The sequence below is a fragment of the Phacochoerus africanus genome, chromosome 14 (genome assembly GCF_016906955.1).
Source record: "Phacochoerus africanus isolate WHEZ1 chromosome 14, ROS_Pafr_v1, whole genome shotgun sequence".
NCBI lineage: Eukaryota > Metazoa > Chordata > Mammalia > Artiodactyla > Suidae > Phacochoerus > Phacochoerus africanus.
This window is the reverse complement of record NC_062557.1, coordinates 53,658,271-53,686,023: the sequence shown is the minus strand read 5'-3', so window position 1 is coordinate 53,686,023 and position 27,753 is coordinate 53,658,271. Positions and strand designations below refer to the sequence as shown.

Sequence of the window (27,753 nt, the reverse complement as noted above, 5' to 3'; positions counted from 1 at the left end):
CAGGCCTGTTAGAGAGTGAAAACCAAAGTCCACAGATGGTCCCCGAAGCCCCAGTAAAATGTGCCTTCCCTGCCCATAACTTATCAAGTATGGCAGACGTGGTGGGTGCCCTGCCCAGGCCCCTCTTCTGGACCTGCATGCCCACCTCTGGCTGCCATGGCTGCTGGCAGCGCTCGGCTCACTTGCACTTTCTCTGAAGGCTTGCCCTTGGCTGACGGAAACGGCTCTGCTTGGAAACATCCACACACTCCATCCCGGTGAGCAGCCCCCAGCCAAAGGCCGGCTTCATGGGCAGGTATAACCCCCCGGCCCTCCTGCTTTTAAGTAGGGTAACTTCGGACAATTCACCGTTCAGAGCTCCAGTGGGAACAAGCTGAGGCTGGACTTCTCCTGAATCCACACGTTTCTGAGCTTCCTTCTCTGCCCTCTCGGGCTCCCCTCACTCTCTGAGGCCATCCCCTCAATAAGTCACCTGCACGAGAACCCATCTTGGGGACCCTGTCAACCCAAGTGAACAGCTGGCCCTGCACCTCTTCCATCCACAGCAGCACACTCATCACAAAGACAGGGACCAAGTCCAGGACCGGGACAACCCTGGACTATCGGGCCTAAAAGGGTCGCCACCTTCTCAGGGGTCCCTCCAGCAGGTGAAGACGCCGAGCGCGCAGGGAGGTTTTAGATGCTGAAGTATGACTTCCCAACCCAGGACCAAAGGAGTGGCCTCATGGGACAGAAGGAACGCTTGGCGGGGAAACAGGGGCTTATGTCCCGCCTGCTGGGGGAGGGGATGATGGCAAGAAGCGGCCGTGTAACCAGCGCAGCCGGGCTGGAAGGGAATCTGAAAGCGGCTTTCACTAAACCTGCTGTCCCACCATGCAGCAATTTCTCACCTCTCCTCAGCATGAGGAGCCTGCCAAGTCCCCACGTCTCATTCCCTCCACGTGAACCGCCTGAGAGGGTGCTGGTTTGAGGCGTGATGGTAAATGGGAAGCTGGGAGACCTAGGTCCTGCCACCAACCCACTGCGTCACCTCAGCGAGCGTGCTGTCTTCTGGGCCTGCCTTCCCCTCTGCCAAACGCGAGCCTGGGTCGCATCATCCCTCTCCAGGTTCCCTACTGGAATCAAGAGACAAAATCCCACTCCTGGAATGCCTTTCAGGAGAACTGCTGAGAAACATGTGACCACCAGCTCTCCAGGGAGAAAAAGCCTTGATTCACAGCTTGTGCCAATTTCAAAGGTGTAAATATTCCCACCACGGCCAGTTTCAAATCACCAGCCTGATGCCCTGAATGCAGAGTCGGGAAGAGATGAGACAGTCGGTTCCTGCAAGCAGGTGGGTGCTGGCTCCAGCACGCCACCGATTTTGAGCTATAAAAAAAAAACTTATTTATTTGAGCAAAATAAATTCATTTCAGACCCCGCTTTGTTTCTAACCTCAATCCTACAACACACTTTACTCCTGAGCAGGGCCCACAAGACAGTGCAAATCACACTGGCCACTGCCTTCCCTGGGGAGAAGCGGACCTCTCCCATGGGCAGAGCTGGGGCTAGGTTCACAGGCCGCTCACATGGCTTTAGGAGCAGAGGGACACGCGGTGGCAGAGAGTCCTGCTCACTGGGACGTGGGGCGGGGGGGCAGTAGCCTGTGCAGGGTACCGGACGGCAGGAACTGCCCCCACCGCAGGGCCGTGATGGTCCTTCCGACACGGAAGGGCAACGTACACAGCATGGAGGGCGCCCGGCTAGTGGCAGACAATGTCCCTGGGCCTTCCTCCTCTTCCCTCCCACCCTCCCTGGTCCAGATCCCCCAGGGTCGCCTCCACACAGCCCTGGACGACCGCCCCCAGGCAGCCACCTGGGCTCTGTGACCAGCAGGCCCCGTGACTAGTCTCCCAACCAGCCGGGACCAGAAACACGGAGTGGGAGGGGGCCACACAGACCCTCGGCCTAACACCTTCATCTCGACCAAAAACTGAGCCCAAAGCTGTCAAAACCGCCGGCGGGGCCTTTGAAGTGGGGTAGGAAGAGGGTCACAAAATGTCACAATCCGGAGTTCCCATCGTGGCTCAGTGGTTAAGGGTCCGACTAGGAACCATGAGGTTGCGGGTTCGATCCCTGGCCTCCCTCCGTGGGTTAAGGACTCGGTGTTGCTGTGAGCTGTGGTGTAGGTCGCAGACGCGGCTCGGATCCTGCGTTGCTGTGGCTCTGGTGTAGGCCGGTGACCACAGCTCCGATTCGACCCCTAGCCTGGGAACCTCCATATGCTGCAGGAGCAGCCCAAGAAATGGCAAATAGGCCCCCCCCCCAAAAAAAAGAGTCACAATCCATGCTGTTAAGTAAGTGACTGCATTTAAGCCTGTTGCCCTCACCCCTTGCCAAGGACTGCATAGGGTCCCACCACCTCTCGAAGTGAAGGGATTCAGAGGTGGGGATTGTGGGGGGTCATCAGGGTTCGATGAGGTCATGGGGGTGACACCCATGCGAGTGGGCCGAGGGCCCTGAAAAGAGACACCTTCTGCCGGGGAGAACACGCCGAGAAATCGGCAGTCGGCAAGCCAGGAAGGGGCCTGCACCAAACCCCAACGTGCCCGTGCCCTGATCTTGAACTTCCAGCCTGCAGAGCTTCTGTTAAGCCACACAGCCCACAGTGTTTCATCAGAGCAGCCCGAGCACCCGAACAGACCACCTCTATTACTGGGACTTAAGTTGGGAGTGATTTTCAATCTGACAGGGCATTTGAGAAACCACCTCTGGGGTCGGGGGCTTTACTAGCTTCAGTGGAAAGGACGTTCTGCAGGGGCCGAGCCCGGCGGCAATCCAGGGAGGGGACTGACGGATGGCCCAGGGCCTCAGGGGGCACCTGGCACAGCAGGTTACTGTGCAATCCCTCCCACCAACGCCCACCCCACGACCTCGACAGGAACCCCCAGGGAGGTTCCAAGCAGAGCCCTGTGGGGGCGGTGGGGGGGGGGGGTGGACCCCTGCCTCAGTCTAACCATGCAGCGTCCACCCTGCCTCAGCCCAACCCTGCAGCCTGCACACCACCCAACCCCCAGCCTCTGCCAACAAGGACCTTGTGACAGCCGCGTGACATGGGGGCGGGCCCTGGGGATTCCAATCCTCTTTCTCGCTGCCACCTGTCACTTGTCCCATTCGCACCAACCATCCCCCTGGAGTCCCCAGTGGGGAGAGAGGCTAAATATTCCACCCCACTTGCCCCTCTGGCCGCCAAGCTCATCCCTTTATCCTCCTCCAAGGCTGGTGGCAGCCCCACCTGCAAAGCCCAGCCTCGGGGGAACAATGGGGGTCCCAAAACCCCCAATGCAAATGGCTCCCTTTGTGCTCCTGGGGTGACCCAGGCCCCTGGTGGCGGGGTGGGGACGGCCCTGCTCACCCCAGCCTGACCTCTGCCCCGGCCCTTTGTACAGCCCCAAATAGGAGAGAGAGGAAGGGGAGGGGGAGGAGGTGGGGGAGGGGGAGGGAATCAGGAAGGTGGGGAAGGGGAACAGGGAGAGAGGCAGGGGAAAGAGGCAGAGACGGACAGTCTAGAAAATCAGAAAGACAGACCCACAGAGGAAGCAGAGCTTCAGGCAGGCTGCCCACAGCAGGTCTCCTGGCCTAAGCGATGGAAACGGTAGGTCGGACCATGGGCCATTTTGGGAGGGTCACAAATGGTCAAATAAAATGATGATTCCAGGAGGTCCTGTCATGGCTCAGTGGTTAACGAATCCGACTAGGAACCATGAGATTGCAGGTTGGATCCCTGGCCTCACTCAGTGGGTTGGGGATCCAGCATTGCCGTGAGCTTGGATCTGGTGTTGCTGTGGCTCTGGCATAGGCCGGCAGCTACAGCTCCAATTAGACTCCTAGCCTGGGAACCTCCATATGCCGCGGGTGCAGCCCTAGAAAAGACCAGGGGAAAAAAAAAAAAAAAAGATGATTCCATGTGGCCCAACCTCACACACACAGATCGGTGTGGCCTCCAGCCCGGGCGGGGGAGGGGATCGGGCAGGTCCCGCTCAAGGGAAGAGCCCAAGTATCTGCCTGCCGCCCCCTCCCCATCCCCGCTCAGCCTCTGGTTCCCCTCCTGGAGGCTTCCAGGGAATGGAGCTCATGTCAGGAAATCCGGATTCTCACCCAGAGGCTGTTTTGCCCCCAGGGCACAGCTGGCTATCACAACTGGTCCCCTGGGCAAGGATGCAGCACCACTGGAAACACAGAGAGCTCTCCAGCCCCGCTGATCTGTCCCCATGATGGCACCGAAGTCACCACACCCTCTGATCCCGCCACAGAGGGAGGTGGCAGGCACTCATGATGGTGACTGGCTCCCTTGTCCCCTCTGCTGTGGAGGTGCCCTTTCCTCGGGGACGTGCCCCCGAGGAAAGTCCAAAGTTCAGGCCGGACAGGGCCGTGCCTCTTCCTTCAGAGCACAAAGTTGATGACAACGACAACATGTGACGACTTCTCACCGGACACGCCACTTCCCATGCAGTCTCCCCAGAAGCAGGACCCAGACGCACTTCCAACACCATGCTTTGGAGTTCCCGTTGTGGCTCAGCAGGTTGAGAACCCCAAACAGTGTCCTTGAGGATGCGGGTTCGATCCCTGACCTTGCTCAGTGGGTTGAGAATCTGGCGTTGCCTTGAGCTGTGGTGCAGGTCACAGACACGGCTTGGATCGGGCGTGGCTATGGCTGTGGTGTAGGCCAGAGGCTACAGCTCCAATTAGACCCCTAGCCTGGGAACTTCCATATGCCACGGGTGTGGCAGTAAATTTTAAAAAAAGAAATAAAAATATAATGCTTTGTGGAGCACATAGTTGCATGCTGTGTTAATAATTAAACCACTGAGTAAGCCAGCTGTGAAAGACAAGCGTTTGGGGACAACGCGGAAAGCTGGAGGACAGACCAGGCGTCGGATGATATTCAAGACATTTGGTTGGTTTGGATTGGTTAGGAGTGACAATGCTGTTGAGAAGATGCAGGAAATGTTCTTTTTCAGAAAAGGGATTCTGAAATATTGATTCTGAAATGTCATAAAGTCTAAGCTTTTCCTGGAAAATACTTCAGCCAAAAAAAAAGAAATTTGCTGAAGCAAACAGGACACAACATGAAATCAAGGGGACAGGCAGGTGGGAGCCAACCAAGCTGTTCTCACCCCTGAGATTTTTCATCATAAAAATGTTAATCAGTTGAATTACATTAAATCAAAATACAGTGACAGGAAGTTCCCGTGTGGCGCAGTGGCTTAAGGAACCGGCATTGCCGCAGCTGTGGCACAGACTGACTGCGGCACCGGTTCCATCCCTGGCCTGGGAACTTCCACATGTCATGGTTCTGGCTGAAAAAAACGTGATTTTGGGAGTTCCTTCATGGCTCAGCTGGTTAAGGACCCAGTGTTGTCACTGCTGTGGCTCTGGTTACAACTGTGATGCAGCTTCAACCCCTGGCCCCCGGAAGGTGCTTATGTCACAGGAGTATGGGGGAAAAAAAATATGGTGATAAAACAGTCAAGCTCAGAACTCTGGATAATTTTCCTATTAATTGGGCTAAAATTCACCTGGAAAAAGGACACAAATACTTGGCAATGTGAACACAGCATTTCCCTTGGTCACTTAGGAAACACTTGCTGACTTTAGAAACTCTCCTTTCAAATCCCTCAGCTGCACCCACCTCCGTTCAATGCCCTTCTGAGGAGCGGGTAACCCTCCTTAACACACGCCCAGAGAGCACGCGGAGGGCACGCTCAACAACGCACCAGGGCTTCTCAACCTCGCCTGCCACTCACCCCACTGAGGTGGGGGCTGTCCTCTGCCACGCAGGGCGGGGAGCAACGTCCCTGGCCTCATGCCACTCGATGCCAGGAGCACTCTCGCCCCAGCTGTACCAACCCAAGACCCCTCCAGAAATGGCCCTGGGTCCCCTGAGGGCAGAACGGCCCCAGGCTGAGAACCACAGGAATACAAGAGCCCAAGGAAGGAACTTACTTGAAATGCTCTGGGAGCTTGCCTTTTCACCAAAGTTGACCCTCTGCGTGTAACTGGCGATTGTGCTCTGGCAACACATCATGTCTTTCCACTTCCTCCTTAAATACTCCCCCACGACATCCTTCTACGGATGTTCCCACACTGAGTAAAACTACCACGGACACGGGGTTGTGTCTCTCTTTCGTTATTGCAAACACTGCTGCAATAAGCAACCTGAGCTAAGTCTTGCCACACTCCACTCCTTCCTTAGGCTAAATTCCTAGACGTGAAGAGATGGGATCGAAGGCACGTTTCTGAGACATGACGCCAAACCACCCTGCTAAAAGTGGTGCCCCTTACCCTCCCATGACCAGAGCGCGTCGGGCCTGTTTCCTTAACCCTTTCAATCCTAGGATTACTTTTGGTTTTCCAAATGAGGTTTTTAACGATGACATTCTCGCTATTACTATGTCTTTATCACCAGGAAGCATAATGCTTTAGATGCTTATTGCCATGTATACAAAGTCTCTGACTTTCTAGCTCCTTTTCTCACCTCGATTTTGTATCAGGATCTCTTTTTCAGTGAACTGTAAAAGTTATTTACTGAGGCTACTACTCTTTGATGAACCAGGTCAAAAATGTATCTCTCTCAGCTTTTTGTTTGCCTTATATTGCTTATAATAAGAGTTTCAAAGTACAGATGTTTTATCCACTTAAAACCTTTCCCTTTATGACTTGACTTTAGTATCCTAGAAAGTCTTCTCTACCCCAATGTGTGTACACACACACACACACATATTTTTTTTTACAGCCGGCACCTGTGGCATATAGAAGTTCCCGGCTAGGGATCAATTCAGAGCTGCAGCTACTGGCCTATGTCACAGCAATACCAGATCCAAGCTGCATCTGTGACCTAAGCCGCTGCTCGTGGTCATGCTGGATCCTTAACCCAGGGAGGGAGGCCAGGGATGGAACTTGTGTCCGCATGGATACGAGTTGAGCTCTTAACCTACTGAGCCACAATGGGAACATATTGACACTGATATGCTTTATTTTAGAACTTTTTAAAGAATTCACTTAAAATGTCTATTTAACCCATTGGGATTTATGTGGGCTTGCAGCACGAAGTAGAAATTTTCTTATTTTAAATAAAGAGGCAGTTTTCCCAGCACCACTTACTGATTCATCCTTTTCCTGATTTATAATCGCAGCCTTATCACATACAAGTTCTAATGTTTACATTCACATCTATTTCTAGACTTTCTACTCAGCTTCGGTGATTCCTCTATTCCTATGCCAATAGCCAATATCGCACTAATGAAAATATCCTGTTTGCGATATTTTTAAAATCTGGTAGGGCAAGCTACCCTTCATCACTCTTCTTTCAAAAAACATTCTCGGCTATTTATTTTCAGTCATTTATTTTTCTAGCTGAACTTAAGAACTGTGTTCTTTCCAATTGGGATTTTAACGAGAATTATGCTCAATTTATAGATTCCAGACAGAACTGACATTTCACAATTTTAGTCTTGTCCGCCCAGAACATGGTAAGACCTTCCACTGTTTTTCTTTAGTGTACCTTGGGGAAATTTTATCCTTATATAAAAATACATAATTCTGAACTTTTGTGTCTTTTTGCCTTTTCTTTCTTTTTTAATCTTTTGTCCTTTTGTCTTTTCTAGGGCCGCACCCACGGCACATGGAGGTTCCCAGGCTAGAGATCTAATCAGAACTGTAGCTGCCGGCCTACACCAGAGCCACAGCAACTCCGGATACAAGCAGTATCCTCGACCCACACCACAGCTCACGGCAACATCAGATTCCCTAACCCCCTGAGCAAGGCCAGGGATCGAACCCACAACCCCAGGTTCCCAGTCAGATTCATTAACTGCTGAGCCATGAGGGGAACTCCTATTTCTGAACTTTAACTGCTACATTTATTTGTATGTATTTGATATTTTTGTTGCTATCCTAATTGGGAGTTTTTTTCCATTATCAAAAAAAAAAAAAAAAAAAGTATATTCCTCGAAAACTTACTAAAGGCCAGATATCCTATTAAATACTTTTCACTCGGGATGACAAGGTTTTGTAATCTCTTATAGTGAGATATATAAGAAAAATTACTAACCTTTGTGTCTTTGTGTGTTATTTTTGTTGCTGGGTTTTTCTTTCTTTTTTTTTTTTTTTGGCCAAACCCACAGCATGCAAAAGTTCCTTGGCCAGGGATCGAACCCAAGCCACAGCAGCGATAAGGCCGGATCCCTAACCTGCAGAGCCACAAGGGAACTCCTGTATGTTAATTCTGTAATGGCCTCCCTGGGGAATTCAGTTTTAACCATTTTCATCTGACCCCACAGGTACGTTTTCGAACACAAGGGCTGCAAGGAAGGCACCGAGACCCTACCTGTTTGCCACCTCCCGCCCATTCTTAGGTATAAGCTGATTCATACGCCCTGTCTCCCTCAGCTGCCTGGGGACCGCTGGGACACGTCCCTGCTGACTGGTTCTCCCAAGCCCAGAATATGCAGCCACATCAGCTCCACCCCCCCCCCCCACCCCAACCAACCACACTCCCAAGGGTCGCTTTCACTGGCACCTGTGGAAAATGGTGGCTTCTAACTGGCTCCATCTCCACCTTGGTTTCAGGTCCCCTGGGGACCCAAGTTTGTCTTCTCTCTTGGAAGGATGTCACCACACGGTCAGGTAGATATACCTTACTACTCTAAATCGACCAACCAGCAGCGACTAAGAGGCAGAATCAGGTTAAGGCCCATCACAGACCCACAGCCAGGCAGCCTCGATGCGAAGCCCAGCGCACTGTCACCTCAGTGCCTCGGTTTCTCCCATGTGAAATGGGGTCATAACAGTATTGACCTCACCTGGGTGGAGATGATGAGGTGGCTAAGAACCGAGAAGCTTTTCTGGCAGAAAGCAAGACACATGTCGTCTCCTCCTCCTTCATTCAGCCAGAGTCTGTCTACCATCACTCGGGGGTCTGGCCCAGTCTCTTCTCCGGATACTTATCTGATGGCCATTTACCCCCCACAGCTGATCCTATTTCACACCATCCTTTGAAAAGCAGGTCCTCAGTCAATTAACAGACCTCCTTCTTACAAGTGATCAGGAGCCGTGATCCCAGCTCCCAGCAGTATTCCTCCCACAAACCCATGGTCAGAGATCCCAGCTCCCAGCAGAATGCCCCCCATGGACCCATGGTCAGTGATCCCAGTTCCGAGCAGAATCCCCCCCCATGGACCCATGGTCAGTGATCTCAGCTCCGAGCGGAATGCCCCCCATGGACCCATGGTCAGTGATCCCAGTTCTGAGCAGAATTCCCCCCCATGGACCCATGGTCAGTGACCTCAGCGCTGAGCAGAATTCCACCCTGGGACCCACAGGCCCCTTCCTCCTGACCAGGAGCACCAACGGCTCGCTTAAGACCCAGGGCACCATGTCCTTCTCAGATGACTCTAAAAGCGCAAGAGGATGCAGGCTGTACAGCCATGACGCTGGGCAACACTGGAAGACAACAGAAGACGTCTGCCACGTCCCTGTATCGGCCTAGCTATTTCTGCTTGGCGACAAAGTGGGGCTAAGAGACCCCCCACCCACACCTTGAAAAGTCCCCCAGTGAGGCAGGGCTCAGGAAGGCAAGCGTGTCCCCCACTGCAGCCCAAGACCCAGCGCCCTGTCCCCAAGGTTCCCACTCTCACTCAGCCCCCCCCAAACAAACCAGATTCACTGCACCCTTGAACTCTGATCTCCAAAACTCAACTCTTTTTTTGAAATTGTGGCAAAACAGACATAACATAAAATTTACCATTTTAACCATGTTCAAACATAAAATTCAGTGGCATTAAGTATATTCACAATGTTACCCATCACCACTCGCTAGTTCCAGAATCTTCCATCACCTCAACAGGAAAGCCTGCACCCATCAGTCACTCCCCGTTCCTCCCTCCTCCCGGTCCATGGTGACTGCCAATCTTTCTGTCTCCAGATTTGCTTATTCTGGCATTTCATATAAATGGAATCATACACTCTGTGGCCTTTTGTGTCTGGTTTTGTGCACTCAGCGAAATAATTTCAAGGTTCATCCCAACTGTGTAGCGTGTGTTGGTATTTATTCTTTTTCATAGCTGCATGATATTCCCCTATGTGGATATGCCGCATGGAGTTTGTCCACTCTGCCACGGGTCGACATCTGGGCTGTTTCCCCATTTTGGCTACTGTGAAGGCAAACCCTTGACCCTTAATTAACTCCCAGTCTTTAACAGGATTTTACAATGTGGGGGGAGTTCCCTCAGCTGTCCTTCCTCTGCCTTGGGCAGCGCCACCTGCTCGGATCAAGTTTCTCTCAAGAGCCTGCCCTCAGGCTGACTCTCCACACCTGGCCTCTTGCAAACCCACATTCCTGGGGAGGAGCTGGGAGACCAGAGCTCAGCCCACCCCTCCGCACGCTGGGCTGTCGGTATCTTCCATGGCGTTCCACTGTTTTCCCTCAGCCACTTATGATAAGCCTGCCACGGAATCAAAGGCTTTACCCAGATCATCTCATTTAATCCCCACAACAACCGTCCGGGGCAAGGTTCTCATCCCCCGTCTCCACAGACGAGAAAACAAGACGCGGCACAACTCCCCACTCCGTGCCCCCCCATCCCGCTCCCCTACAATCGGCCAACGCTGGGTCCAAGCTACCAGCTCCTTCCCCCACTCGCCCAACCTCCTCCCCACCTTGGAAAACCAAGGTCTAAAGTGAGAATAACCCAAGCGTATCCAGCGGCAGGCCTATGAAAACCCAATTTTCTTCCATGAGAAAACGGAGGGGCTGCAAGACCACCAGATACGACACCTCTAAGCCCCCCCACCCCCACCGCACACATACCTCGGGGGGCTGCTCATGCAGGTTCAGCGCCGGCTCCCCTGAAGGGCTCCCAGGGGGGGCCTTGGCCTCCGCACTCACCCCCAGGCTGGGCGCTTGTGCAGCTGGCAGACAGGTGAGTGCACCTGGGCTGGAGGGGCGCCCAGGACCCGGTTGCGAGGTGGGGGGAGCCCAGGGGTTGGCCGTTGGCTGTCACACCTCCCTTCTGGGTCCAGCTTCCGCTGGGAAGACAGCCAGGCGCCTTCAAACACCGGCGGCCAGCCGGGGGCCATCAGCTTCCAGCGTGGCCGAGACCACGCCCACAGCCCATTTCCGGCGTCGACAGGCCACTTCCGGTGGAGACTCACGTGGGCTCGGAGGATGGGGGACGGAGGCTTTTCCACCCAGGAAAAGCAGCAAAGGCTGCCAAGCAGGCCCCGCCCCAGCCAGGTGGTAACTATTTACCTGCGGCCTCCGCCTACAGACCCGCACAGAAGAAGCTGATCATGAGGAGGGGCGGAAGAAGGCTTAGCAGAAGTTCATTACGTAGAGTTCCCCTTGTGGCTCAGTGGTTAAGGAACCCGACGAGCACCCATGAGGACACGGGTTCGAGCCCTCAGTGGGGTTAAGGACCTGGCGTGCCTGCGAGCTGTGGTGGAGGTCGCAGACGTGGCTCAGGTCCCCAGTTTCTGTGGCTGTGGCGTAGGCCGGCAGCTGCAGCTCGGATTAGACCCCGAGCCTGGGAACCTCCATATGCCACCGTTGCGGCCCTAAAAGACAAAAAGAAAAAGAGCAAAAAAAGAGAAGTTCATTCCTACCAGGAAAAGCAGGGCGGAAAGGGCCCAGGACCACCTCTGCATCCTTCATGAGGCAGAAAAGAGAGGTCTTTGCTCTGTCCAAGGCCCCACGGCCAGAGAGGAGTCAAGCCCAGGTCTCCAGACTCCAAGACAGTGCTCCTTCCACTGAACTCAGAGCCTCCGCAAACCAAACATGCAGATCAGCAGCTACCACGGAGGCCTCTACAGCCCTAAGCAGGTGGGTTGGGAGTGGGCTGCCCCTGTCTTCCTCCCAGCCTGTTTCCCTCTCCCACCACACCCCCGCCCCGCCTCCCGGCGCCCCCCAGCGCCATGGGCATAGCATTCCTCCCCTCCCTGCCCCAAGACGGGGTACTGGCCGGCCCAGCGAGCAGGCGGACAGTATTCCCTGGGGTAGGCTGGCCCTTCAAGAGGATGGGTTCAGGGTGAGGTTATGCCCATCAGCCTTCAGAACAAATTCGGCTCCGTTTATTAATTCTCCGTTCTGCAGGCAAAAGTAAACAAGCTTTTCTCAGGCAGCCAAGACCTTCCCTATTCAAACACTGCGCGAATCGACGGGCTTGGAAGCACTTAGCTCCCAGGCCCTGCTTCCCTGGGGGGCCCCTTGGCCTCCTGCCCAAAAGTCCCTCCTGCTGAGACAAGGTGAACGGGGCCTCTCTGGGGTGGCAGACCCCAGAGTCCCAGCGCCGGCAGTCTGGGCATGGCCCAAGATCTCCAGAGACAGCATCAGAGATCCTGGGCATCCAGAGACCCAGGTAAGGCTACAAAAGGTCTGGCCAAGGACACAGCACCCCAACAAGCAGCACACCTGCTCACTCAGCCCCACCGGGAAGAAAGCGCTCTGTCGGTGTCCACTGACTGTTTGCTTCCACTTAAATCATGCTTTTAAAGGTCCAGAAGGAGGAGTTCCCTGGTGGCCTAGCAGTTTAGGATGCAGTGTTGTCACTGCTATGGCTTGGGTCACTGCTGTGGCACAGGTCCGATCCCTGGCCCAGGAATTTCCACGTGCCTCGGGCGCAAACAAAAGGGAAAAAAAGTCCAGAGGAAGAATGGAAATAAACAGTGACAAATTCAAAAGGAGTCCCCCAAGTTAACTGAGAGCTGGTACAGACTTTTCAAAGGAAGATGCTAAAAGCCTTTCTTGGTTGGTTGAGTGACAGTCACTGCATGCTTTACAACTTCTCATGGCTTGTACAGAAATCACATGAATTCTTTTTTTCTGCTCTATTTTTTTTTTTTTCCATTTGCCCATCTCTTGCTCTCTTTTTTTTTTCCTTTTCTTTTTGGCCGCACTCATGGCATGCGGACGTTCCCAAGCTAGGGATGGAACCCGGGCCACAGCAGCAACCAGAGCCACAGCAGTGACAACACTGCATCCTCAATATGCTGGGCCACCAGGGAACTCCAGCCCATTTCTAACTTGGAAGAAAAAGCCAAAAACCACTGCAAGAAACCTCAAGTCAAGCTTTCGAGGACCAGAAAGATGGGAAGCGGGAGAATGATCTGCCTTGCCCTTGTGATCAGCTATGTACTCAGCCCAAAGAGCTGATCTCCGTGGGACTCATGCAGGAGGCAAGAATCAAGACTCCATTAAATCACTTTCCTCAGCGGCCGCGAAGGGGCTCCGACCTTCCGAGGAAGCTCAGGCAGCACTGGGGCGAGGCCCTCACCTCGTCCAGCGACTAGCACTGCGCCCAGCAGCGCCCACCGAGCATTCGTTCGCACCATGGCCTCTGTCTCGGCGGTCGCCTGCAGCTCCTCTGCCCTCCTCCTGCATGACGATGAGGTGACCGTCACGGAGGAGGAGATCAAGGCCCGCGTTAAAGCAGCAGGTGTGCATGTTCAGCCATTCTGGCCACGCGTGTTTGCAAAGGCTCTGGCCCGTGTCCACATGGGGAGCCTCATCTGCAATGTGGGGGCTGGTGGCCCTGCCCCAGCAGCTGACACTGCACCAGCAGGAAGTCCTGCCCCAGCCCCCACTGCTGCCCCAGCTGAGGAGAAGAAAGTAGAAGCGAAGAAGGAAGAATCTGAGGAGGCTGATGATGACAGGGGCTTTGGTCTCCTGACTAGCCTTCTATATAACACATTCAATAATAAAACGCTGAGCTCTTAGGAAAAAAAAAAAAAAATTCCATTAAATCGAAGCGTCTTCTCGCTTCCAAACTGCTCTACCCGAGAGCTGAACTACCTGGGGGACGTTCCTCTGATTGGTGTTTTTACCAAAGGCCGTCCTCATCCCACCTCCCAGGCCCCTCCAACCCCTTCCTAGCATGAGTCCTCTGCTAAGTAGCTCCGTGGCTCAGCCAAAGGTGACTGACGACGCTCTTGAGACTCTCCCCAACAATCCGGGACCAGAATACCTTTGGTTCCCCCTGGCGTGGCCTCTGGTGCTCCCTGAAATTTTCTGTCTTTTCCTATAGGAGGGCTGTCTGGTGCCTGTGCACATCCAATAGCCAAGTTCCGCATCTCTTTTCTCTCAAGTTCCCAGGGCATGGCCAATACTCAAAACATCCAGTCTATTCTCCAGTATTCGGGCAACCACATGGGTGTGCAGGCCTCTCCCACAAGCTGATCTGGAGAGGAGCGAGGGGTCCCCAGAGCAGACACCACTGTCCATGCTTGGCCCCACTGCCACCATTTCTGCCCCCCCCCCGCCCCCCGGCCCCGTTCCCACTCCTGTTCCAAGTACCAGTATACAAAAGCCCTGTGTGGCCCTAGGCCTAGGGTGCTGGGTGCAGCCTGACCTGCTCTCCACCTGGTGCCCCCTCCAGCCAGGCTCCGAGCCCTCTCTGTGCCCCACACCAGGGCCAGGTGACCCTTTTTGTATCGAGGACTGGTGGGGTCCACAGACCCTTTCTCACTGTCATATTTTCAAATGCAAAAGTAGAACACAGAGGACTGTGTAAGAAATTAATAAATACTGAAATACACTTACCCAAATATTTTCAAAACCCCAGATTTATGATACAGTTAGGTAATGTATGTATTTCTTTATTAATGATTATAAATCAGGATCTAGCGGCCGGTCTGGTACCTTCCATCACTCTGAAGCAGTGAGCGAGCACAAGCAGTATTTCACGAGAGCCGCGCCAGCGCTAACCTGATGTGCAAACGGCTGTGATTTCTGATGGTGGCCAGATCACCGGGGCTCTAGACGCCACTGTGGTATGTGGCCTGCCTCGGCCATGGAGGGAACTTCAGGTAGAGGGGAGGGAACAGCGGGGGCTGACCTCCTCCCGTCCCCATTCATGGGCTCCCCGGATTCTGTCTGGGGACCCCGGTGCTCTGGGTGCCTTTTTGCAGCCCCACCACCCGTCTCCTTCCTTCTCTGCAGCCCCCAGGAGGAGTTGCAGACCCGCAGCTGGAATGGCGCTGGGTGGGGAGGCAGTGTCGTCGTTGCTGGCTTTGAGGATCAAGGCTTTGAGGGTCCCAGGTCTTGGGGACAGACTAGTGGGCAACCGTAAACCCTCTTCCCTTTTGCTCTTGGAGGGATGTTGCAGACAAACGCCCGGTGGCTCCATCCTCCTCAGTCCCGCCCAGGGCTACCGGTACCGCTCACACGGACCAGCACCGCCTCTAACCCCCGCCCCCGGCCCCCACCCCAGCCCAGGGCGAAAGCGAGCGGGAGGCAGGCTTACCTTCGGGCTCCTCCACACTGCTGGCGGCGGTGGTCGGCGGCGCCACGGGGATCTCTTTGTGAGGTTCCGGGCGGGCGGAAGAGGAAAGAGGGTAAGAACACGTTGCTGTGGGCCTCGAGGAGGAGCGGGAACCCGGCTCCGGCTCCCCCGCCCCTTGCTGGGCCCTCCCTCCCGGGCCCAGGCCTCTCCCAGGAGCCGATGGTCAGGGAGGAGGGGAAGGCCGGCCGGGGGAGCCGGGCACACTGCCTGTTCTCCCGCTGAGCTGACCCTCCACCCGGCGGGCACGGGAGGGAGGGCAAGGCAGGACCCTGCCCCCTCTGCTGTCTGTGTGTGTCACGGACTCGCCTCGGCCCCTGGGGCAGAAGGTGGGGTCCCCAGGCCCTGTGACCATCGCCACCAAGCTGTGTGGCCCGGCTCACCTCTGACCTGGGCTCGGTGGAGGGGAAGGGGTCCGTGGCCGGGGTGGCATGTGGGGGGCTGGGACGGGTCTCCCACGTGCGGAGAGAAGCCTGCATCACCCAGCTAGGCTCCCACGGGCTCCCACCTCACAAGCTAAGGTGTCTCCTCAGTGGGCAGAACCGGCTGACCACATGGAAGATGGAAGGGCCTGACCAAAGTTTTACCGGCACCATTCCTTTTCCACCTAAAATGGCAACTACTTCCCACAAACGCCTGTGCTCGGCAAAGGACGGGAGGGCCAGCCCGCCTCTGCAAGAGACCCAGGCTTCAAGGCTCTCTTTCGACTGCCCTGCGGCACATGCCGTTCCCAGGCCAGGGATCAGATCCGAGTTACGGCTGCCACCTAAGCCACAGCCATGGCAAGGCCAGATCCTTAAGCCACTGTGCCGGGCCAGGGCTTGAACCTTTGTCCCGGCGCTCCCAAGACACCGCCACAACGGGAACTCCTCGCTGCTCTCCAGCTGAGGCCAAACCACAGACAGTCCCTGAGAGGCAAAGACTCACCTCACCTGGTGAGTGACCATGTGACCAGCGGTCCCTGCAGTGTGATTCTGACCAAACACCTGACTGTGAGGGGAAGACCTCCCTCGGACCCGTGGTCTCTAGATGGGCTGGCACCTGAGGCTTGGGGCATCGGGATGGACTACTCAGGCCTGGAGCAACCTGAGCCACCCACGCAAGCTGGCCTCTGCACCTTCAGAAAGGACAGGCAGAGGACCAGCCCTGGCTTTGGAGTCAAACCTTGCCCTCGGGTGACTTTCTCAGCAACACCGAGCCACAGGTGCGCTGTCAGCAGCTCCTTAAGACGCCAGGCCTCATACCTGGCCCTCTCTGAGCCCACATGAGCTACCTGGCCCCGGGGCTCCCAGGGCTGTGGCGAAACAGACACAAGCATCTTAGGCACTGTCAGGGTGCCTGTGGCCCGGTGCTGGCAGGGGGAGCTCACAGAAGCCTCAGGATGGAGCCAGGGTCTGTAGGGTGCTGGCGGGAAGGCCCGCCCTCAGCACCAACCCAGCCTTTCCCAGAGCAAGGGGGGAGGGACAGAGTGTGTCCGAAAGCGGGAGTTCCCGCCTCCCAAGGTTTCTGCCTGTGACTCTGAAACATCAGCTCCATTGCAAGGCTTGTCCCCTTGGGGATGAGAAATGCTGGTTCCAGCCTTTCCTGGGACACTTGACGGCTCCTGACTCCCTTTAAAGGGCGACCTCATCTGTTTGCCCCATGTTTTCAGAAGCCCAGACGGCAGTGCTGGTGTTCTCCAGCTTTCTTTCTAATCACGTTCACTTTGCAGCTTTTTGGTTGGACGGCAAAGAGCCCGGTGAGCCTTGAGACCCTGACAATTAGACGTGAAAACCGTTTCAACTTGCTCTGCCCTCGATGGAGGCTACAAGCTCAACCTTCTGGGGCTGGGGTTCGGGCTATCCGCTATTACTGGACCCCTGCCAACACGAAACACCTCCCGATGGTGCAAGTGGTCAGAACAGCTGCTGGAACCATGCAGCCAATGTGTCCTGGATGTGAGGCCACACCCAAGTCAGACGGATGAGGCGTATCTCAGCCTCCCCCCTGGTGTGGGGGGATTCCCTGCAAGGTCTGTGGGGGCCACTCCGAGGACCCTAAGAGGCTGCCGGGCTGAGGGGGCCCCCCAGCCTCCTGCTTCTGCCTCAGGCTGTTTTGTTTGTTTGTTTGTTTGTTTGTTTTGGCTTTTTAGGGCCACATGCATGGCATATGGAGGTTCCCAGGCTAGGGATCCAGTTGGAGCTATAGCTGCCGGCCTACACCACAGCCACAGCAACGCAAGATCCTTAACCCACGAAGTGAGGCCAGGGGTCGAACCCACGTCCTCATGGATGCTAGTCTGGTTTGATAACCACTGAGCCACGACAGGAACTCCTGCCTCAGGCTCTTTGTTCCAAGCTCCTCCAACTTGTCCTGAGAAGCTGGTACCCAGCCGGAGCTCCAGGCACTGAAAACCTAAAGCCGGGGTTGGCGGGTGTGTCCTGCAACTACTCGATTCTGCCCTTACAGCCCCAAAGCAGCCACGGGCAGCAGAGGAACAAAGAGGCATGGCTGGGTCCCGTAAAACTTTACGGACACAAAACTCTTCATTTCATACCATCTTCACAGGTCATCAATTATTAGTCTTTGCGTTTTTGTTTCATTTTAAAAAGCTTTTTTTTTTTTTTGTCTTTTGTCTTTTTGTTGTTGTTGTTGTTGTTGTTGTTGTTCCTATTTCTTGGGCCGCTCCCGCGGCATATGGAGTTTCCCAGGCTAGGGGTCTAATCGGAGCTGTAGCCACCGGCCTACGCCAGAGCCACAGCAACGCGGGATCCGAGCCGTGTCTGCAACCTACACCACAGCTCACGGCAACGCCGGATCCTTAACCCACTGAGCAAGGGCAGGGACCGAACCCGCAACCTCATGGTTCCTAGTCGGATTCGTTAACCACTGCGCCACGATGGGAACTCCTAAAAAGCATTTTTAAAAAAACAAATAAATAAACAAAAAGCAAGAAACCATCAAGCCACACAAAAACAGACTGTGGGTCAAATCCCCAGGCGGGGTGCACACCCCTGCTCCTGAGAGGCAGACTTATTTCTGGGGTCTGCCAAGTAGGCTGGATTTGCTCCTCCTTCATTTCCCTTTCTGGGCTCAGCCCTGCACAAGGAATCGAGGCGGTCAAGGCCACCAGTGCCCAGCCAGGTCTGACTTCCACCCAGGGCAGCCCCTCCACCTGGAACACCTGAGTGATCCTACCAGTTGTGAGATGTTTCAACTCTTACCGCAAAGCCCCTGAGTGGCCCCTGCCACCTTGCTCGTCCCCCTCCCCAGGGGCTGACAGCTGGCCTGCCAGTGCCTCTAGGACCTCAGGGAGGCTGCCATCCTTCCTAAGGGTGGAGGCCTGCATGGGAGCCCTGCTGGGCTTCTCTCCAAGGCCTTGTGGACTCTGTCCTTTCTGTTCCGAGTCTGCCAGAGGTGGGGGCTCCTGGCATGCCCGCAGCAGCAGTAGTGGCCGCCCCTGGTTCAGGTCCCCCACTCCCCGCAGGCCCAGGCTCAAGGTGGAATATGGGAGCAGGACCCGGGGAAAGGGGAGGAGCCTGATTCCCTTGGGGGAGCAGGAAATTTCATCTTTGTCAGAACAGAGAGACACAGATGGGCTTGGGGAGGTCTCATGGGGCCCCTCTGAGCGCAGAGATCCACGGGAATCAGCACTACCCCCACTGGATGGGGGCGGGGAGACCAGCCTCCGGAAAGCCCCGCCCCCCGCCCAAGCCCCGCCTCCAGAAGGCGGCTCCCGCGTACTTATGCAGGGGGCGATGGGGGAGCGGCTCTGCTGGTAGCCCTTGGCGCAGCGGTTGCAGGTGACGCCGGTCACGCCATCCTTGCAGGGACACTGGCCCGTGGTCTGGTTGCAGGTCTTGCCAGCGGCGCCCACCGGGTGACAATCACAGGCTGTAGAGAACACACAACATGGGGTCAGAGGGCAGGAGTGGCCAGAACACACACACACCCCTGGGGGGGCCCTCCCCAGCCAACAGTGCCCTGGACCCCAGCCCAGCGGAAGAGCGAGGCTGGGGCTGGCAAGCCCGCACGTTCCAGAAGCTCTGATGATGGACCACCTGCCTACCTGGAAGCGGGGGAAGAGAATGAGAACTGACGGCCTTGAAAGGAGTGTATGGGCAGCAGGAATGTCCAGAGGCCCTTATGGAACCCTGGGAAGAAGGCCGACACACGCTGTGGGGTTATAGCGTGTGCAGGAGGCGGAACTGGGGGTACCCCTGCCCTGGACAGGCTGGTGCGTGCCCTCTGGCTCCTCTGCCCCCAGTCAGCTTCTGGCCCCCAGGCTTTGGACGTCCCCCCCCCGGGGGGAGGGGCCTGATGGAGCGCTGAGGATTGCCAGGTCAGAGGGAGTCAGCAGGGAGGTGTGACACCCCTCCTAGGCTGCCATCCCCACTCTGCTCTGTCCACCCACGGTGACGCGCAGCCAGCATTCTGAGACTCAGGCTTCGGAACACGAGACGCAGCAGGTGCAGCACTAGGAAGCGTCACGGGGATCGCTGATGTCCAGATGCAAAGAGTGGCTCCAGGGCCTCGCAGAAAGGGGCAGACCAAGGTGCGAGGGGCCACGAAGCCCTGATTCTCGGGTCCTTGGCTGCACATCCCACACCCCTCCTCCCAATTCAGAACAGGCCAGAGCGCTAGGGTTGCCCCCCCTTGTCACACTGTGCCCTGAGGCTCCCTCCCTGTGTTCCAAGGACCCGATCCCAGCCATGAAATGGCCAGAGGAGTTTGAGGGGACATCCCCACTACAGCGAACTCTCTGCAAATTCATATGCTGAAGCCCTCACCCCCCACATTAGGAGGTGAGGCCCTTGGGGGGTAATTCAGTTTGACGGAGGTCATGAGGTGGGACCCTCGCGGTGGGCTTAGCGCCCTTATGGGAGGAGGAACTAAGAAGGATCTCTCTACAAGCGCACGGCGAGGCCACAGTCTGCGGAGCAGGAGGCAGCCTCCAGCAGACACTGAGTCCGAAGGTACCTTCCTCTTGGATTCCCGGCCTCCAAAACCGAGACGTAGCTGTTGTCTAAGTCACCCAGACCATGGCGGGTTTTTTGGTTTTGTTTGGTTTTGTTTGACCACTGTACCTGCGGCATATGGAAGTTCCCGGGGGAGGAGTTGAATTGGAGCTGCAGCTGCAGCCTATGCCACAGTCACAGTAAGGCCAGATCCTTAACCCCCTGAGCAAGGCCGGGGATAGGACCTGCATCTTCAGAGAGACAACGCTGGGACCTTAACCCACTAAACCACAACAGGCACTCCTCTGGTCGTTTTGCTAGCACAGCCCGAGTGGACTAAGACACCCCCTAACTCTGTGATGCTTGAGCAAGATCTGCGGTACCTGCAGATAGAGTCCCCTGCCTCCCTGGATGCAGGCAGTGGACCCAGAGTGCGGGAAGCGAAGGGGAGGCAGGATGAAGGAGGCCAGCCTTTGGCCTGTCCCCACCTCCCCCGGGCCCACCTCGCCCTCCCCAGGGAATCCTGGAGAGGGTAGGGAGTTGTCTGTAGGAAGACAGCCTGCAGGAATTTCACTTGGTGCCAGAGCTGCTCTGTTTCTACCCCAAATGGAAAAAGTCTCCATGGGAATAAGTGAGAGCGGAGCTCCCCAAAGAGCCGAATTAGCTCTTCCCCGCAGCGACGCTGCTCAGCGTGAGGCCCGAGGCTCTGGGGGAAGATCCAGCCGCCCCCACCGGCCTCGGCCTCGGGCCCAGGAGTGGCTGCGGAGGAGCAGGAGGCAGAGGAAGGAGGAGGGAGGCGGCGGCAGGAAGCAGAGGAAGGTCAGGAACGGTTTGTGAAGCTGTGGACACGAGAGCGCTTCTGGAAGCCCTGGGAGTGGGGGTCCAGGCCACGGGGGTTCCGTGTTGGGTTAGAGGGGGTTCCGTGTCGGGTTAGAGGAGGGCCGGGGACGCAGACCTGGGGAGGACAGGGCACTGTCCCACCCCTCCCCTGTACAGAGCAGTGTTAGAAACTCATCTTAAATCTACGAATTCAAGTTCATTCCCTTTTGGTTTTTTCTTCCTCTTCCTCCTCTTCTCCCCCCCCCCCCGCCCCCCAGCCTGGATGCGTGCTATGGATGGTCATGGGAGGCGGGGAGGTGACCTCTGACCTTCCCCTCCAGCCTCTCAGATCCGTCCCTGTGATGGGAAGGGCGATGGAGCCCGAGGAGCATCTCTGAGCAAGCCTCATGAGAGCAGAGGGCCCAGCATGGGACCGGGCGCCCGAGCCCGTGACGTGGGCGTGGGCATCGGGTGGCCGTGGACTGCCGAGGCTGCTGCCAGCTGACCTCCCGTGGCTGCTTCACAGGCCTGCTGGTAATCCGGAAAGCCATGCCAAGACGCCCTCCATGCCGTGCTGACGGAACGCAGCTGTGTGCCAGTAACTTCGGGGCCTTGGACTTGGCCAGAGAGAGGTCACCGAAGGTTACCTGGTTACTGGAGGGTCAGAGCCCACTCACCCCCAGGTCCAGGTCATCTTTGCCGAGGCTGGAGCTGGCCCAGTGCAGAGCCTGGTGTGAAGGGGTGTGCAGCGCCCTCACCCGCGGCTCCAGGAAGCAGGAGGACCCTCGATGGCACGGCTGGCGTGCTGCCAGCTGGGGTGGGCAGAGCTGAGGGCCATCCTCACTGATGCAGGGCAGCTGTGCCACTTTGTGGAGCAGGCACATCCTTAGGCCCATCTTTGATTAAAAGAGAGGGTGCTTTGCTGTGTGGCTTCCGAATCTTTCTCCCAAGGTTCTGCCAGGCCCTTTTGCCTGGATTCCCAGAGACAGCAGGCTGGGCTGCCATGCAAATTACTGCTCCCCAAGAGAAGCTGGCCGGGTCCCAGAGGGCGGGGGCTCTGGAGGCTGCTTAGGGCACCTCCAGGGAGGTGGGCTTCAAGGCCCCTTCAAGGAGACAGACCTCGAAGCCTCTGGCCAAGACAAGAATTCCCAGACCCTTATCCTGGCCCCACCCATCGGATTGTAATATACCCTCCCCCTCCTTGAGCCACCTGGCAGATGCCTTCCTGCCCCCGACTAGGAAAGGTATGTGGCCCACTCCTCACCCCACCTCTCTAGAGGCCTTATATGCCCTCAACCAACCAGCAAGTGTATCGTAGGACCCCTCTGCCCTCAACCAATCAGCAGGTCAGCAGGTGCATCATGTGACCGCTGCTCTCCCAGGGCTATAAAAACAGACATGACTACATGTTGGGCAGCAGCTCTCCTAGATCATCAGGAAGTCATCCTGCTGCGCTAGCAGCATCCATCTCATATCTCAAACTCTTCTTTCTTTTCACCTCGCCACGCTGGAAAATTCTTCTTTCTGACCCATGTGCACAGACCACGACACAAAGGGGTGGAACCACCCCCAACGGTGGAGCCCTCCTGCAGCGCAGCACAGCCACCCAGACACCTGGCAACACCCGGGCACATCCACACCCTCCTCCATCACCCTCTGGTCCTCCCACCAGCTATGAACTTGGCATGACCGTACAGAGGAGCCCACGGACTGAACAGAACTGCAGGCAGAGGGAGCAGCGCTGGGAGATGGAAAGGCCTGATTTCTGAGTGCATCGCCAGGGCCCTCGCCCCCCCCGAACTGCCCCCAGGCTTCTTGTTCTGCCAGGAGACATACACGCATCCCTAGTGACATCGAGGCCAGGTGGAATCTCCGTTACGTACAGCCAAATGCGGTCCCAAGAGAGACTTTCATTGTGCTCCTTCTCAATTCCAAGCTACGTGGTCCCAAAGGAAGGCCGCTTCCCCAAAGCCCATGAATAAGGAAAGCCTAAGTTATACCCTCTGTGCAAAGAAGGGTGAGCTTCAAGGTGTGGGGAGCACTGCCGGGTGACCACAGCCTGCAGTGGGTCCTCGAATGCCTTGGACAAGGGACTTGGCCAGCTGCATCACAGGAAGCAGGTCTGAGCCACCCACTGGTTACCAAGGAGACGCCGGCCCTGGTCCTTAGGGAGAGAAAGCCAAAGGGATCCTGCTGTAGCCCCACACCCCGAGACACCCAGACACGTGGAGATGCCACAGACGCTCCTGCACACACAGCGCCACAGCCGGCAGGGGAGCGCAGGGCCGCCCTGACTCTTCCGAGAACCAGGCCTGGGTCAGAACATCTTCCGCCACAGGAAGCTGCTGGGTGACTCCTGTTTCCCTGGAAGTCAGCCACTTGGGGCAGAGGTCAGGCCGGTCCCTGAGAAGTCACCCCTCTGCACGCAGCAGGCAGCACCTGGGCTTGGGGCACAACCTACTCGTTTTTCCACAAAGAGGAAGGTGAGAGCAGGCGGAAGCCCCGGGGCCTGAGAAGGCAGCAGGGTTCAGTTTCTCACAACCATGCGGGCTGGAGGGCCTCCCAGCTCAGAGGAGAACCAGACTGTCCTTGCTCCAGGTCATCAGCCGGGAACAGCCAGCTCAGGACACACAGATGTTTCAGATGGGCGTCAGGAGATTCCGGTCTGACCCTGCCCTGCCACTAATGCTGTGCGACCCTGGATCAGCGCCTCGCTCTCTCTGAGCCTCTGACGGCTCCCCACTAAGGACAGAGTCCATACTTGCCCTAGAGTCGCTTCCGGCTCAACAGGCGAGGGCTTGGCTTCCACACGGCTCCAAGGATCCAAGGCAGCACGGCCTGCCCCCCGGGGCCATCACCCGCACAGCCACAGTCCAGCACAGTGTCCTGGCCCAGGGCACCGGAAAACCGCTCCTGCGGCCAGGCCTTCCCTCCACACCCAGGGGCCCGACACCACCCCCCGCTGCACTGGGCTGAACCTCCTCTCTGAGATGTGGTTTGTCAGCTCTGAGAAGGGCGCCCCGATCCCGGAGGCTTGTCCCGAGCCCCTCCTGCTCCCTCTGACAAGGCTGCCCTGGAGGCCTGTGGCCTCCGTCGGGGTGGTGCGCCCTCTGGGCTGGCCCTCTCTCCATGGCAGCTCACGCCACAGCTGTGGAAATCCATCCTGGGCTCCTGTGGGGACTGGCTCCACGCAGCGACCCCAGGACACGTGCTTGTGGAGGGGAGGGGAGCAGCCCCACGCAGGAGAGAAGAGAGCGCCACCACGGCACCGGGCCTCTCTTTAGACGTCCTTCCCGTGGCCACGCCAGGCGTGGAGCACTGGCCTCAAGCTCTGAATTAGTGTTCCCAGAATTCAAACGCTGACATCCTGACTCCAGTGTCTCAGGATGCGACTGCACCTGGAGGCAGGCTCTTTAAAGAGCGGATGAAGGTAAAATGCAGCCACCAGGCTGGGCCCCAAGCAACACGACTGGTGTCCTCCTAAGACAAGAGGACACAGACACACGCAGAGGGAGCAGTCGTCGTCAGAGCCTCTGTGACCACTCGGGTCCCCCAGCATGTACCCCACAGCAGTCCTCACCGATGCATCGACCTGAGGGCTGTTTCCAAGAGGTGGCCCACGGGGCCTCAGGCGGGGACTGCGCTGGGGGTCCAGGCTGAACAGGAGGCTGGCGCGGGGTCGGGGGCAAGGCCTGCACCAACTGCTTCTCTGGGGACCCTGCCCACGGGCAGCCCTGTGCTGGGAGCCTTCTGTGCCGGTCTTTCAAGAAAGGGCCAAACCCCAGGTACTGGGGGCAGCCCTGCCCAGCCAAGGTCCGGAAGACACACCCCGTCCAGGGCCCACTGGGCCTCCAAGGCCCAGAGGGGAGCGTTAGGGAGAGAAACCACCCTGCCCTGAAGCCGGGGTGCTGCTGTCGGTGAAGGTGGCAGCTGCCTAGAGCCAGGCAGGGGGCCCCGGGACTCCAAGGTCTACCTCTGCCTGAGGCGCTGGGTTAGGGTGGAAACCCCTTCTCGCCAGGAGTGAGGCTCTCTGTGTCCTCGGACGCCTCCCACAAAGCAAGCAGGAGCGGGCGGGCCCTGCCACATGGGCCAGGCTGAGCTCTGGCTGTTGTGAGGGTCAGGGAGGAGGAGAGAGGTTGCTGAAAGGCAACGGGCTCCAGGGAACGTGTCTGGCCTGGGCCCCGCTGTACCCCAGCTCCCACGTGGAGCAGCTGCTCCTAAGCACGTGTTGGATCAGTGCAAACACTCGGGGCCAATCTGCTGCCCTCGCCCTCCCTGTGGGGAAGAGGCCGTTTCGTGGCCCCTGTGAATCTGGAGGAGAGGAGGAGGGACCCGCAGGAAAGCTCCTCCTGTCACATCCTAGACCACGGGCGACCTCGCCCACGCACACTGCCCGCTCCTAGACTCTCCGTGCTCATGAGGGAGCGAGGAGAATTTAAAGCCACAGATAATCCGCCGGCTTCTTCTCACCTCCTCCGAGGCTCTGCTTTTCTTTCTCCCAGTGGTGGCTAGGAAGGCACAAAAGAGTAAATGTTTCAAGTCGCATGGCTTCTCTTTCCCCCACCGCTTTTGCAGCAAGACGGCAGGGAGTGGAAGGGGGAGCCCTGTAACCCCAAACTGGTTATCGGACCCTCCGTGATCTCGTTAACTCCGGGCTTCCTGCGCCTACCTGATTTACAGCTGAGGCGAAAGGCACAGGTCCTACAGATGGTTCCCAGAGTGTGCCCGAGGGTGTGGGTGTGGGTGGGTGTGGGCCGCAGGGCATGCACTGGCTCGGGCAGGCACGCAGAGGCTCTGCATCTTCTCATTTAATCTACATCGAAACCCTAGAAGGGACTGTTATTCCCATTTTCAGATGAGAAAACAGGAGCACCAAAGAGTGACCACTTCGCCCTGAGGTGGAACTCGAACCCCGGTCTCAATAAATCCAAGCTCCGTGCCTTTAAAAGCTCTTCATCCCAAGCCTGTGGCTGGGGCCTACCTGCTGCTCCCTGGCAGCAAATGCGATTTCCCAAGTAAAATGCACCTGTTAACTAGCGGGGTGTGAGGATCGGGGGCTTTTCTGCCCGGCCCCGGGCCCCTGGGGACTCTCCAGGAATGTCCATATGGAATCAGGACGAGAGCAGCCTTCAGAGGCAAGGGGACTGACACCCAGGGAGGTGACGAAACTGGCCAGGGGTGCCCAGCAGAATGAGATGGAGGGCTGGGCCTGAAAGATCCTGCTTCAGAAGAGCAGGGGACCTCGAGGGCCGGGCCACAAGATGGGCGACTCTTCATCTGCAAAGACGGGGACGCCACCACCTGCACCTGATGTCCCGGCTCTGTCAGCTTCTCTGAGCCCCCAAGGCACAAACTTCAGCGACACGAGACATTGTTCTACTGGATCATTTTTAAATGATAGACTTTTGAGTTTTTTTAATTAAAGGTTTTTCAAAGAGGGATGTGGAACATCAAAGCTGGAGGGGCCTCGAGGGACGAGAGACGGTACATCTGGATGCGACGTCACGGATGCGGAGACCACGGGCTAGGGAGGGCCCGTGACTCGTGTGCTGCTCGCCGGGCCTTGAGACTGGAGCCAAGCTGGAGATCAGGACTCTGACCCCTGCGCTCCCCGGGGAGCACGGGCCACAGGTGGAGCTGAGCTCGTCCCCAGGGGCTCGCCTCTCCTCTGACGGGCTCGCACCCCACGGGTGCTGGCCTCGACTGGACCCTGCGGTTGTGGTCTCTATCCTCTGAGCTGGGAGCCGCTCCAGCCACTGAGTACCTTCCACCCAAGACGACCAACCCCTTGCCCTGCAGCCGCCAAGATGACAGAAGAGGAACGGTGACAAGGAGCCCACAAAATGCAAGGGCGTCTCTGGTTTCTAGGCTTTTACAGGCTGCACGGACATAACCCTGCAGCCCGGAAGGGACAGGGGTCTCAGGTTCCTAGCTGTGCTGCCACTAAACCCTCAGATGACCAGAGCTAGACTTTCTCTCTCTCTCACACACACACACTATGTAGCAGTGATGATTATTCCATCCCATCTTTCATCTGGACACTAGAGCATCAGACTGTACCACTAAGCTCCCAGACTTACCAGTACGATGCAAACTTTTACAATTGTAAAGACACATCCCCCTCCACCCAGTTTTCATCAAGACGCCATCAAAACACTGAAACTTATGGATGGTAAGTCTCTCCCCTCTAAGGAAGAAATCCTAGGCCCCCTCTGAGTCGTCGCTTGCTCGACACAGGAGCAAGTCTCCGTACTGATTTCTCATTCTCCTTACTGTCCCGCTTCTCAGCCTTGGCTACAACGCCCGAGGGGTCAAGGAGCCCAGGGGGTGGCCCCAGGCACCAGCTTCCTCCCCAACCCTTGGCACAGCTGCTGGAAGAAACAGCGGGGGATGGGGGCAGCGAGCAAGTCCTGGTGAAGACGGTGTGGACCCAGTACGGGTTTCTGCTCACACCGCCCGCCCCTTCTTAGCGGCCAGGCAGCGCTCAGCCCTGCTGACTGGACTTGAACGGGCAAGAGAAACAGGCAGCTCTGAGCGGGGATGCTAGATGCGGTGGGCAACGTCCCCTTCTCATCACAATTCGGTTCACGGGAGCCCCCTGGAATGTCTTTATCCATCACAGATGGTTTGGGGAGATGATAAATTAATATCGTTTAAATGGAGGCATGGCTGAAATGGTTAAA

The 27,753-nt window shown here is 56.8% G+C and overlaps 2 protein-coding genes across 3 annotated transcripts in view; one reads left to right on the top strand and one right to left on the bottom strand.

The window, feature by feature from the left end:
• The window catches only part of NTN1 (netrin 1), a 204,342-nt gene that overhangs the window by 36,653 nt on the left and 139,936 nt on the right, over window positions 1–27,753 (bottom strand). For both annotated transcript variants that reach the window (XM_047759288.1, XM_047759287.1), the window contains exons 4-5: window positions 19,038–19,187; window positions 15,279–15,332 (exon numbers count right to left, since the gene is read on the bottom strand). In XM_047759288.1, coding sequence (XP_047615244.1) covers window positions 15,279–15,332; window positions 19,038–19,187 — 204 coding nt within the window. The remainder of the gene's footprint in view (window positions 1–15,278; window positions 15,333–19,037; window positions 19,188–27,753) is intronic.
• On the top strand, window positions 13,367–14,212 carry LOC125114957 (60S acidic ribosomal protein P1-like). The gene is made up of 2 exons (XM_047758640.1): window positions 13,367–13,697; window positions 14,061–14,212. Exons 1-2 carry the CDS (start codon window positions 13,367–13,369, stop codon window positions 14,210–14,212), a joined length of 483 nt encoding a protein of 160 aa, XP_047614596.1.